Source organism: Canis lupus, chromosome 12, assembly GCF_048164855.1.
Source record: "Canis lupus baileyi chromosome 12, mCanLup2.hap1, whole genome shotgun sequence".
Lineage (NCBI taxonomy): Eukaryota > Metazoa > Chordata > Mammalia > Carnivora > Canidae > Canis > Canis lupus.
In genome coordinates this window covers 34,728,766-34,742,405 of record NC_132849.1, presented here as the reverse complement: position 1 = coordinate 34,742,405, position 13,640 = coordinate 34,728,766, and the positions used below count along the sequence as shown (strand labels likewise).

Here is a 13,640-nt window from a genome sequence, read left to right as displayed (position 1 = left end):
TACTCCACACCTAGTAAGAATTTTAACTCCATGAAATTGTCAACACCGTGGCAAACCATCTTGGGGACCTGACAATTCAGTCATGACTTAGATTCCATCTGAAAATGTGCTTCACGGTGTTTGCTAAGGAGTGAGAAGGCATCAGGAAAGCTTCTTCCTGCATCAGCTGCCACAGCTGAGGGTGCTGAGGAGTCCAGAGTGCTAAGGGTAAAGGCTGAAAGGATGTAAGAAAACTGGGAGGTGGAAGGTGAGAAAGAAACTTGTATCCCACACCCAAGGGGAGTCTGCAACCTGTGGTCCCAGCAGGAGGTCATGTTTTTGGAACCCAGACTGTAGGACTCCTGTCCCCAACTCAGTCCCTCCAAAGAGGGTTCACAGGGGCCAGGAATGTGTCCCCAGACCATCCAGCTCCGTTTTGTAGAGATCTGGAGCACTGGCTTTAGAAATCAGACAGTCTGAGACCTGAACCTTTTCCTATCTGTATGACCTGGCCATGTTTCTTTATTTCTCCTAGTCTTAAATTCTTCATCGATAAAGCAGACATAATAATACCTACTTTATATGGTTTTTGTGAAGATAAATAAATTAATACATAAAATTTTCTTAGCTCAGGGTCTAGCACATTAAGTACTCTAACTAAAAATAAATGTTAGCTGCTGTTATTATATAGCTCCTCCAACTGATGAAATCTGATCCTCCACAGCATCACAGCCACTAGGGAGGTGGTTTTTGGCCAAGAGTCATCTATGAATCCTCTGTGGGAATTTTCTCAAACTATAGCATGCTTTCCACCTCATCCAAAATTCTGGCATGATTCCCTCAGGCAGTGGTTCTCAAATTTGGCTATACACAAGAATCATCTGGAGAGCTTTAAAAAAGGCCAGTCCAGGCCACAACCCAGACTAATTATTTCAGAATCTTTGAATATATTAAGGTATAGTTTATATACAATAAAATGCACCCATTTGAAGTCTACAGATCATTGTAGTTTGACAAATTTATATACTTGAGTAACCACCACCATTTTAAGATATAGAACATTTCCATCACCCTTAAGAGTTATCTTTGCCCCTTTACTGTCAATTTCCCTCACTCCCCGCCCCAGGCAACCACTGATCTGCTTTCTGTCACTATAGATTAGTTTAGCCTATTCTGAAATTTTATATAAATGGAATCATAGAGCTTGTACTTTGTGTATATCAGCTTCCTTTGTTCAACATGTTTTGAGATTCATTCATTTTATCAATGTATCAGTAGTTCCTTTTTACTGCCTAGTAATACTGCATTTTGTGTACATACCATGGTCTGCTTATGCATTTACGTTGGTAGGTAGGGTAAACATGTCAGTTGTGTCCAGTTTGGGGCTACCATGAATATAGCTCCTATGAACATTCATATACAAGCTTTTATGTAGATATGTTTTGAATTTTCTTTGGTAAGTGCCTGGGAATGGACTTGTTGGGTCATAAGGGAAGTATTTTTAAAACTTGATCTGTGTTTTTAAAGCTCTTCTTGTACAGTCTATGGCATGATTGACAGCCCAGGACCAGTACCTGAGTGTGTGTAGTAGGTAACAGGTGTGGCAATGTTGGGGGATTGGTGGCCCTGGTCTCCCCCACTCTTTGTAACATATGATCCCTGGATCTCCCTTAGTGGTTTTACCACCTGCAGAACCATCATCTGTGTCCTGATACAATGGAGGGCTGCTGCTTGAGGTTATGAGATCTTAAAATAATGCTAGTTTATTCAGTCATCTTTTTAAGCACATACTTAGTACCAGCGTGTCAAATGTAGGGGATACAGAAATGATCAACACAGCTCCTGCCTCCAGGGACTTGTATAGCCAAGACCAAGTAAACAACCACAATATTCTCTGCCCGGTGTTATTATAGAGTGTTCGAAGAGCCTAGCTAGAAACTGCTCCTTAACTAGAACATTCTACTGAGCAACACTACCTTCCTTGTTATTCGGGTAAGCCATTTGGTAAAAACTCAGACTCTGCTCCATTTTAGGAAGTTGGTATTGTTAGTAGCTTGTATATATTCCTTTGACTTTTTTTAAAAATCATGAGCACATAAGAGATGTTCTAATTTATAGTCCTTACAGATAATTAAACATAAGTGCTAAGGTATGTATCAGAATTAAAATGCCAACATTAAAAAAAATAAGCTGCTTATGCTCATATGTTGGAGCACATTTTCCAGACAGGATTTGGACAGAGCTGGACAACTATTAGACATAGAAGGTACAACTGAACAAAGTTTAATTGAGGTATTTCTTATTAGAGTGACTCAAGAAATGCACTTATTAGACTCAAAGAGTTGAGATGAAAGTAATGGGACAGGAGTGGAGCAGCAGAACCAGAATCCATCAGCACCATGGATGACTCTCCAGGCTTTTCAAAGCTCTGGCTAGGACTGGGCTTGACAATGTCTTTCATCTGTTGGCAGCCTTGTGATCTCACTAGCAAGTTCTTGGCCAGATCCATACACTGTTCATCTACTTGGTCCTAAAGAGTTATACCCAATGTGGTTCCCTAGTCCAAAAGACTTTGTCCTCCACCTCCTCTAGAATCCTTGCCTTTTGAATTTTATAGCCAGTAAATGTTCTTTACTAAAGATGTGCATTCCTTAGCACAGGAATGCCTAGTTCTTAGCTTCCCCTCCATCTTTAAGATGTATGTATCCTTTGACTCAGTGATTCAACTTCCAGAAATCTGTCCTACAGACATGATCACACATGTGCACAAGCATATAGGAACAAGTATGTTCATTGATCCTTATTAGTAACAGTAAAAAAAAAAATTCTAATAGAGAATGCTCAGTTTAATTATGGCATATGTGTAGTATGAAATGCAGCTCTTAGGAACAATGAGGTAGATTTGTGTATGCTAACAAAAAAATGTGTCTGTGATATGTTGTGGGAAAAAAGTTTTGGACCAATATGTAGAAATGTTCCCTTATTAATTTTTTTCAAAAGTGAATTTTTAAAAAATTTGTGTTTACTTGATAAAAGGTCTGGTAGGATGCATGTCAAACTGTTGCTACTGGTTACCCCTGGGGAATGAGATTGAAATTGAAGATGAAATTAGTACAAAGAAACTTCCACTTTTTAATTTTAAAAATGTCCATATTATTTGTATCTTGTAAAACAAGCCCATCTTTGTAAGTTTTTTAAAGAAACCTTCTCTTGGGTTCTGCATCTCTCTGGATTGAGTTCCAGGGTCAGATTGGGAGCTTATTTGCATAGGCCTTTACAACAGCAGAAGCTGACTCTGACCGAAGATTGACTTAGGTTAAGAAGTGCTTTCTAGTAGCAGTGCCAGATGCCTGAAAAAAAGTTCTTATTCACCAGAGATATAGAAAGGGAACTGGTGCATAAAAGTTTAGTAGATGAGGAGTAAAGTGCCTACATAATACCCACTTATTAAAATCTGCAAGTAGGTCTGCTACTTTGACTGGTTGTTTCACAAGTCTGTCTCTTCTTTCAAAATACTTGATGTGATGGACTTCAAATATGATTCAACTCATGAGATGTGTTGAAATCCTAAGAAATCAAGTACTAATGCAGTGGAGTGGAGGATGCTAGCCATGGGATACCAGTTATCCTCTACTCATTTCCTAAATAGATTGTGAATTGTATAGGACTTGTCCTGGGAGAGTGTATCACCAATTGTTTTTGTTTTTGAGAGGAATAGAAGAGAAAGGATAGGTTATACAAAGGAATCTCAAAATCTTAATGTATTGTGTCTCATTGTTTCATGAGCCCTATGAGCTGTATAACCTCAAAAGCTGTATTTCTATCTAAAAGATATTGAACTGATAAAATGATGCTAATGTAATCAACCTAAATTTTTAGGACAATTTGGTTAATATTTGATTTATTAAGATATATCATCTTTGCTGGTTGTTTCAATATTGGCTCGTTATTCTCTTTTCTGTTTTCTCTTAAAATCAGGTTGAAGAACTACACCCTGGTTTTTCTAAGTCCAATTACTTGTACTTGGCCAAGGTAAGAAAGACTACTGTTTTGGGTGCTTGGGTTTTTTTTTTTTTAAAAGATTTTATTTATTTAGAGAGTACGAGTAGGATGTAGGGCAGAGGGAGAGGGAGAGAGAGAATTTGAAGCAGACCCTTTACTGAGAAAGAAGCCCTATATGGGGCTCAATCCCACAACGCCAAGATCATGACCCAAGCCAAAATCAAGAGTCCGAGGGCTTACCTACTGAGCCACCCAGGCGCCCCAGGAAGCCTGCTGTTTTGAGATCACTTTGAGTCCATTACATAAAGATGTGATTGTGTTTCATATTGACTATTTTTCATTTCTAGTGTTACATTGATCTTGAACAAGCAGATAACGCTGTGAAGTTTTGTAATTTGGCAGTGTTGCTTCCTTGTGTTACCAAAGAGGTAAGTCCCAACAGTGACAATGAGGGCTGTTATATTATTAGTACTTTTCTGGCTTCAAACATGAACAACTGGCTTAGATAAATCTGGATTTTCTTCCACACTAAAACGTGTTGTATTTAACACATCCTATGAGGTTCTTAAAGTTGCTGTAGGTAACCCTTTACCAGAAGACTCCCTGTATCTTTAAGGGACACACACATCATGGCCTAGCAGTTAAAACATCCTGATGTCTGTTTAATGTTAGACAGCAGGGAATAGGCCAACCCCACTGAGAACGAAGGAGGAAAGCCTAATTCTGGGAAGCCAGTGATTAAACTGTGAGAGGCAACGGACAAGTAGGCTGCCCACCTTGGAGCAAGAGGACTGTCCACATGGCTGCCATCTTCAATCCCCAACTTCAACCCCACAGCAGAGTGTGACTATCTTCTACCATGAAGAAGATTTAAAATAATATATTAACATTGTGTTGGTCTTTGAAAACCTACCACTAATGAAGAAGAAACTATCATATTGCTTCTTGTCCTTTTGTTCACAAATTCAGGATTCTGGATGTGCTCTGTTTTAGGAATTTCAGAGTAAACACTCAGTGTTTACTCAGTGTTCCTATGAGCCATATATTGGTGGTGTGGGAACAAAAGAAAAATAGATGAATGTTTTCCTGCTCCCTTCTCATACCACCAAACGTTATCATCCTCTGAATCACATCTAAAAGAAATGCCCCAAGGGACACCTGGGTGGCTCAGTTGTTAAGTGTCTGACTCTTAATTTCAAAAGTATGTCTTGATCTCAGGGTTATGAGTTCAAGCCCCATGTTGGGCTCTGCACTGGGTGTGGAGCCTATGTTTAAAAAAAAAAAAAAAAAAGGAAAAAATGCCTCAGAAATAAGCATCCTTCTTCTTCTCTGTTGGAGCAACGGTGGCTTCACTATTTGTTGTGATCTTGAATATAAACATATAAGACATACCCACAGCCCTCTAGGAACTTACAGCCTAGAATATAAATTATATATCCAAATAACTATAGCTCAGGGTGGAAAGCCTAAAGTGCTAAGAGAGGTACAAGTAATTGGTTATGTAAATAGTGAATATGGAAATTATTTTCACCTAGAAAAGATCAAGTAGCATCAGAGGTGGGTTTTGAAGATATATGTGGAGCTGTGCGTGAAGCACATCTCAGGTCATGAACAAAGGCATAGAGGTGGAAAAGCAAAGATTTGTTCGCCTGGAGGGGAGGGGGTTTTCAGGACGGTCATGGGAAATAAGGATGACGGTGGTGGTGGGGGAGTGGAACAAGACCTGCCAGGAGCCTCAGGGTTCAGGAGTGCCCACGTCTGTACACAGGACTTATTAGGCGTCCATGGACCTTTCCAGCAACCACCTGTACAATGTCTTAGATGACTTCTGTGTTTGGGATTTCCTACAAGGTCGATCATCCTTCCAACTCAGATCCCTGAGTTGGTTTTGTTGGTCAGTACTGAGCACAACAGTGCAGGATCAGTAGTGGCACTTCTCCAGAAGATGCTTTATAGATTTGGGGGGCAGAAAATAGATTTTGTTCCTCTGGTTGCTTGCTTCATATGAGTGATGGGGACCCTACCATCTTTTCCACCTCTCCTGGAATGTCAGTTTAGGTTACATAAAGTCATTTTAAACTGAGTGCCTATGCGTTCTTATTAGAATTTGAGATTAGCGGATGAGCAGTGGGTGTTATACTATATGTTGGAAAATTGAATTTAAATTTTAAAAATGTAAAAAAAAGAATTTGAGATTAGAACACAGTATGATAATGAGGCATAACACCTGGTTTGACATGCAAATATTTGTGCATAAAATTTAGAGTGCTCACACAAGAGCTAAATATCAATGACCCCCAAGGTTTGGTCCTTGGTCCCTAAGTCTCTTCTCTCCTCTCACTCTTTCTCCTCCCTACCTCACAAGCCTGTTTTCTATGACTTCAAATGCTATCTACCTGCCAGGAGTCTTCATATTTGTATCTCTAGACCTCTCTTCTGAGCTCTGGACCTATTTATCCCACTTCCTATGTAACATCTCTACTTGGAGGTTTTGCAGACATCTCAAACTTAACTCATCATCAGGCCTTTAGATCTGCTTTTCTCCATCTTCCCATCTACTAATTGGCACATTCATTCATCAGTTGGGAATGCTGGGAATCATCCTAGATACTTCCTTTTCCCTCAGCCCTCAACCCAGACATCCACCCAGTCCCCAAGTTCTCAGAATTCCTCTTCTAAAACATGCCATGAGTCATCCAACTGCCCTCTTGCTCTACTCCACCACTCCAAGCAGGATACACCCAAGTTCACCCAAACTACATTGCCTCCCACTGGTCTCACAGCTTTCTTCCTCCCTCCTGGTCATCTTGGCTCTCAATAGCAGCCAAAGCAACAGATGAAACAAACCTCAGTATGTCGCTTTGCTGCTTCAGAGTCCGAAGTGTTTAGCATGTCCATCATGGCTCTGATGTATGTTCCCCGCTCTCCCCACCTCTGCACCCTGCTCTTCCCTGCCTTACACCTGTTGTTGCCTCCTCCTGTAATACCCTCCGCCCCCGCCCTGAGCCCTCCACTCCCTTTACTACCTTTATTGCTACTCACCCTTCTAGCCTCACCACAAATGTCATTTCTTTAGGAAAGACTTCCTTGACACTCCCAGGCAAGAAAGTACCTCGTACTTTTCTTTCATATTTTTTAGCAGGGTTGTGGTTGCATAGTCATTTGTCTGATTGTTCCATGAGAGTCACAGCTAGATGTGTTTCATTCACTCCTCTGTTCCCAGCACCAGTTGCCATGCCTGGCAGATCATAAGCATTCATTCATGGCAGGAAGAATCAGAAGACTAATACCCTGCAAATAAAAATATTAGTGCCAGTAGTGCTAATAAATAAGACTGATTATGAATGTAGCTAAGAGACCTGGGCACTGTGGAAATATTTATGTAATAAAACAGCAGTAGTGAATATTTTCCATGTTACTTTTTTTTTCCAGTGATGTTTCCATTTGTATATTCTAGGAGATTTTGTTTTGTTTTGTTTTAAGTAGTAAATGTCCTATCAGGAATATCTCAATTTCTTTTTTAATTAGAAACTAGGCTGAGGAGAGTTATCTGTAGTACCCCTTCTCTCTGTAAGCTTTTCCTGACTGAAATATATCCCGCTAGTGATTCTGCTGACCAGTCTATTCATACCCAAAATGCTTAGCAGAGCCACAAATTACGGTTGAACACCCCTTCTTGGCCCGGCCATCAGTGCTCTCTCCCTCAGGTGACCTCGCAGGACCTATAGGCTGCTTTCTCATGGCACTTGTAACCTCTTCCTGGCATTGGAGTCACTGGTAACATGTCCTCCATCCCTTCCAGGGAACTCTCATCACACTGCCCTTGATACTGGGAACATCAGCCCTTGGGCTCTAGGGCCCAGACTCATGCATGTGAGCAGCTCTGGATTCCCAGAACTTGAAATTGCGGTATTTTATTATTCATGTGGACTTTTCTTGACCCTAGGAAGGTAATCTCAGGTCCTGAGAAACATCCCGTTTTTAAAATAAAAGGGATCCTGTGTCTAAGGCAGTGTAAGAATGCTTGATGAGTGAAGTCATGACCACACCAGCAGCTTGGGAGTTGTTTTGCCTGGAGGAATGGTCCAAGTCATACTGACCTGGAGTATGCTGCAAAAGCTCCGCTCAAAAAGTACTATGTCATATCATGTTTTATGACAAGGGAGGTGCTAATCTGGTAAAGAAACAAACTGTTCTTAAATTTCTGTAATATTTGAAAGTGACATTAATTGCTCTTTTAAGGACTCTGAGAGTGCTCACAGTAAGGAATACTTCATCCTGCCTAGCAAGTTCTTGGAAGTTAATGTGTTGTTTAAAATCCTGGGCTGTATCTCCATGCTGTTACATAGATTAAGAATCATCCCTCTGAGTAGTAACCACTCTTAGTAATACAATTCCTGGTACATTTTAAAATAAATTAATAAGGCCACTAGAGGATGGACAGAGTTTTCCCACTCTCTGAACAGACATTTTCATGAGTTGCAGGCGGAGAGTGCTACTGTGTCTATACTCCTCTATTTCTACTCTTTGGGCTCTTATCTTTTACTGATTGACATTCTAAAATATTCATTGAGCTTTCTCCATATATAATGGCCTTGGTTGTATATTTTAAGTTGATCTTAAAAACACCTGAAAGCAGTTTCTTAGACCTCCTTTTAATAATTTTCTTAAAATAACTGATGACACAGCATCGGTTTGGAATCAGCCATTCTTAACATGTACCCTGTCTAATCAAATTGATGTTGATAATCATTCTCCAAATGCCAGGAGTATAACAACATAATATAAGTAAGTCTTTCTCTCTCCTACTTATCTGAAGTTTTTGGCAGAGAGTATTGACATATTTTCCCATATGTGCTTCTTTCCTGTGGTGTTTATAAATCTCTTTCTGGCACGATAGTTATTTGTGACATGTCTTCTGTCCCTTTCAGGGAGCTCTAAGCTCATCACACTGCACTTGATATTGAAAATGTCAGCCCGTGGGCTCTAGGGCCTAGATTCATGCATGTGAACAACTTTGTATTCCCAGAATCTGAAACTGCAGTGTTTTATGGAGAGAACGTGTGCTGTCTCAACAGAATGGTTTGGGTAGTTTGAATCTGGGGAAGAAAGGATAACCTGAACTCAAAACCATAACCCAAATCCTTAGAAGATGACATTTGCACAAAAATGGCCAATATACCGAGTGCTTGAAACATAATGAAGACCTCAGAATTAATCACATAGCTGTGCAGTTGACATGTTATGAAGGAAAAAACTTACATGCAGGAGAGTATCGCACCATATGGCTGTAACCAATGTGGCAAAAACTTTAATTGGAGATTATCACTCAAGGATCAGCATAGAATTCATATGCAGAAAAATGAATAGATGAATGGATATAGGCAGTTCTCTAGCAGGCTCTACTTTCCCTCAGATTTCACACTGGAGAGGAGGTCTTTGAATATAATGAGGTTGGGGAAAGAGCCATAGCTCCACTGACTTAGCCTGTGTTACTGGAGAGAAGCCTTACAAATGTAATGAATGTGGCAAACCCTTCAGCTGAAGAACTAACTTTTGTTTACATGAGAGAACTCACACAGGAGAAGAACCCTTGGCCTGTCATCAGTGTGGAAATGCCTCCAGGAACAACTCATCTGTTAAACAGCATGAGTGAATTCACACTGCAGAAAAACTATCCTAATGTCATCTGTGTGGTGAAGCCCTTAGCTGATGCTCTAACCTTAGCCATCATGAAAAATCCTATAAATGTAATGAGTGTAGAAGAGCCTTCAGCCTCAGCTTTAACCTTTATAGACACAAGAGTTTCCACAGGGGAGACACCCTACAGCCTTTAGCCAAACCTCAAACTTTGGAAGCAAAACAAGATGGGGAACAGCAAGTCTTTACGAGGAGGAGGAAGCCATTTGAGAAATACCAGATATGGGATCCCTGGGTGGCGCAGCGGTTTAGCGCCTGCCTTTGGCCCAGGGCATGATCCTGGAGACCCGGGATCGAATCCCACGTCGGGCTCCCGGTGCATGGAGCCTGCTTCTCCCTCTGCCTGTGTCTCTGCCTCTCTCTCTCTGTGTCTCTCATGAATAAATAAATAAAATCTTTAAAAAAAAAAAAAAAAAAGAGAAATACCAGATAATTTATGTTAGAGCAGCAATTCAATGAAATAAACATGAGAAACTGTTTCCTCATAGAGCAACATTCCAGGACATGTAAGGATTCTTACTGAATAAAACACTCTTGGTATCACAAATGAAGGAAAGTCTTCAATGATCACACATACCTTCAAGTTCTCACACTGGGGAGTCCTTCAGGCTTCTAGTCAAAGTAGGAATGCCTTTATCTGCCATTTATGTAAGAAAACTCCTACTGGAGAACAAAATGATCAAGAACCCTTTAGAACACAATTTAGCAATTCAACCTATAATTTAGACTTTTGGCAAAGGGTGTGGCACTGAAGATCATGTCATGTAAAAAGGTAGAACTGTAATGCATTCTTGGAAATGTTGAATGCAGAATAGGTAAAATGTAATGGGCAGTAAGATAGTCCCTCCTCAGTAGATTAATAAAAGTTGTTGATAGAAAATCTAATACATTGGCATTTGTCTTCAATCATGAAATGTTATGCTGAGTAATCAGGCCATTTTCTCTTTGTTTCATCACTATTGAAAGTTGATTAGTTTCTATTTTTTATGCAGCTCTAAACAAATTTACAAAGACTTTGTTCAAACAGAAAACAACTTTTAATGTAATTGAAAAATGTAGAATACAAAATAATGTGTTCTAATGATTATATTAGTGTTGAAATATGTATCTACATGGCAAGGGTGAATGGAAACATGAACACATAAACACACGCTATGTGATTCAGATATTTCAGGATACTGATGTGGGTGGTGTACATGCCCTACTTATTTTTTTAAAATTTTTTTTACAGGCCCTACTTTATAAGACACTAAAAGCAAAGGCTTGGAATTGAGAAATATGCCTAAAAGCATTGAACCAAATGTACAATATGGCTGAAACATTGAGTACTAGAGGGAGAGAAGAGATGAGAGCCTTGTGTACCTTTTTCCTAAAGGCAGGGGAAAAGACCAAGGGGTATTTTTTTTTTTGAAAAATTCTAAAGATTATTTATTTGAGGGGGAGGAGGGAGCGAGAGAGAGAGGGAGAGCACACAATCAAGGGAGAGGAGCAGAGGGGGAGAGAGAAGCAGACTCCCGCTGAGCAGGGAGCCTGATGTGGGGTTCAATCCCAGGACCCCAAGATCATGACCTGAGCTGAAGGCAGATGTTTAACCTACTGACACAGGCGCCTCTCAATAAATGTCAAATGCAAAAGTGTAGAGGAGTTCCCTGTCATCTGAATTTATCGCCACTGTTTCCAACCTCCACTCTTGTTTTAAAGGAATAACAATACATGTGGAGTACTATAAAATATACTTGGTTTCTCATCTTAAATATAAACTACTTGATAAAGTCAGTAATGAAATGCGTATTTGCTAGTCTGGATCTTGCAGTGGAATCTCACATTTCTTCAAGCTCTCCTAGTAGGGTTAGGACTTCTTGCACATGATACAGTTGAAGAAGAAAATAGTGTTACCATTAACACACTAGTAAGATCCAGCATGTCAGCCTACAGGGAAGGCTCTCTTTTTCCTGTATCCCACCACTCCAAACCTGGTAGAGGAAGAGCCTAGAAATAGCTCTCCACATTATATGTGTTCTCAGAGATCTGAATCATGCCTGGTTCTAAGAAATATGTAATTTCTTTTTAATGGTCCTTTAGAATGTATCACCTCACTCCACCAAAAATTGTTTCCAAGTACCCAGAGTAGCAGGATTAATGTGTGAAATTTCATTATGTATTTGTATTTTTTTATAGGATAAAGATGCACAGAAAGAAGTGAAAAAAATAAGCACTTCCTTGAAGAGGTAAATAAAAGAACTTACTCTTCAACAAATCAGATGTGGTCTACTAAAATTCAAACTAATCCAAGTTGTGTTTTTTTATTATCCTTTTTTCTTTTTTGATGTAAGGATGATGTGCTCAGATTTGAAGGTAAAATCACATTTCTTCAGAATGCATTCCACAAGTAGACAAAACTAATCATGTTATTTGAAGAAATCAACTTCCCGTAATGTCAGTACAAAATTATCTTTAAACATGTATGATTATATTTTTCCTATCAATAAACATAGTCTTCAGAATATTTCTTTAAATAAAATATTTAAATCAATTCAATAAAATGACCCCTAGCGATTCTTTTATTTCTGCTTCAGTGGAGACTTTTTAAAACAAAATTTCATTACTATGTATGAAAAATGGGAAAAATAGGCAAAGGTCATGAACAAGTCATTGATAGAAGAAGAAAAACAAAAGAGTAAATATATTGTAACTAGTACTCAGAAATGAGAATAAAATTACAGTAGGATACTGATTTGTCATCAAATTAGCAAGAATTTTTTTTTCTTTCAAGAAATGTTCAGTGCTAATAATGATGCCATGACTTGAAACATTCTCCACCACAGCTGGCAGAAGGGTATTTTGACACAAATATTTGGTAAAATGTATCCTGAGCCTTAAAAATGTATTAACTCTTTAATCTTGTAAGGTGATTTCAATGAAATAGCTCTAAAGAGAAAGAGTATAATTATTTATGCACAAATGTTTATAACAGCATTATTTATTTTAGCAAAACACTATGTGGAACAATAGAAAAGCAGTTTACCATATTAAAATATAAATAATTACAACAGGGTATTATTTTGACATTGAAAAAATTCCAAAAATTGTGAAATGCACAAAGCATGTTAAGTGCAAGTACAAGGCAAAATAGTGTATACAAAACATCTCAACTATATGAAAATATTTGCAGAAAAACGTCTATTGGAAAGATACTAATCTGGTAGCAGTTCATATTTCTGTGGAGTTAGGTTTTATTTCTTGTATCTCCCATTTTTTTCACTACCAAAATAACACTTTAATTATCCATTGTAATGGATAATTAAATTTTTTAAAATTTTATTTGAATTCAATTAATGAACATATAATGTATTATTGGTTTCAGAGGTAGAGATCAATGACTCATCAGTCTTATAATACCCAGTGCTCCTTACATCACGTGCCCTCCTTAACAGCTATCACCCAGTTATCCCATCCCCCCACCTCTCTCTCCCCAGCAACCCTCAGTTTGTTTCCTATGATGGTTTGTCTCACTCTCTGATTAATAAACTAAAAGGATTTTTTCATTGAACTTAACTAGCAATGATCTATAAAGATTCCTCACTACACTTTAACCAACCTCATCCTGGAAATCAGATCAAAACTTGAATTTCCTGTTTTCTATCCCAAATACAGGGGCACACACATACATTGATACACTCAAAATTTCAAGCCCTGACCTAGAGATGGCATTTAATCAAACTAAGCTAATTCCTCCCTCTGGTCGTTTACAATGACCCATCAAGGTACCCGAATCAGTTTAACTGCTTCTGGCCCAAACTCTTGACAACAGGTCTAATGTTGACCCTACTGGCTAGAAGGACAGGAGTCTGGCAGGTCTTTGCACAGATACATAGTGTCCACAAGGCTATAGATGCCTCTGGTTTTCTCTAAACAGCTAAAAGAATGGGCCAGTTGAGGCAGGTGATTGTCACTACCAG

The 13,640-nt window shown here is 39.0% G+C and overlaps 1 protein-coding gene across 5 annotated transcripts in view; it reads left to right on the top strand.

Moving 5' to 3' along the window:
* The window catches only part of RMDN2 (regulator of microtubule dynamics 2), a 67,147-nt gene extending 54,923 nt beyond the window's left edge, over positions 1 to 12,224 (top strand). For all 5 annotated transcript variants that reach the window (XM_072770496.1, XM_072770497.1, XM_072770498.1 and 2 more), the window contains exons 9-12: positions 3,958 to 4,011; positions 4,329 to 4,409; positions 11,860 to 11,909; positions 12,015 to 12,224. In XM_072770496.1, coding sequence (XP_072626597.1) covers positions 3,958 to 4,011; positions 4,329 to 4,409; positions 11,860 to 11,909; positions 12,015 to 12,084 — 255 coding nt within the window. In that variant the 3' untranslated portion in view covers positions 12,085 to 12,224. The remainder of the gene's footprint in view (positions 1 to 3,957; positions 4,012 to 4,328; positions 4,410 to 11,859; positions 11,910 to 12,014) is intronic.
* The last annotated feature ends 1,416 nt before the right edge of the window (positions 12,225 to 13,640 follow it).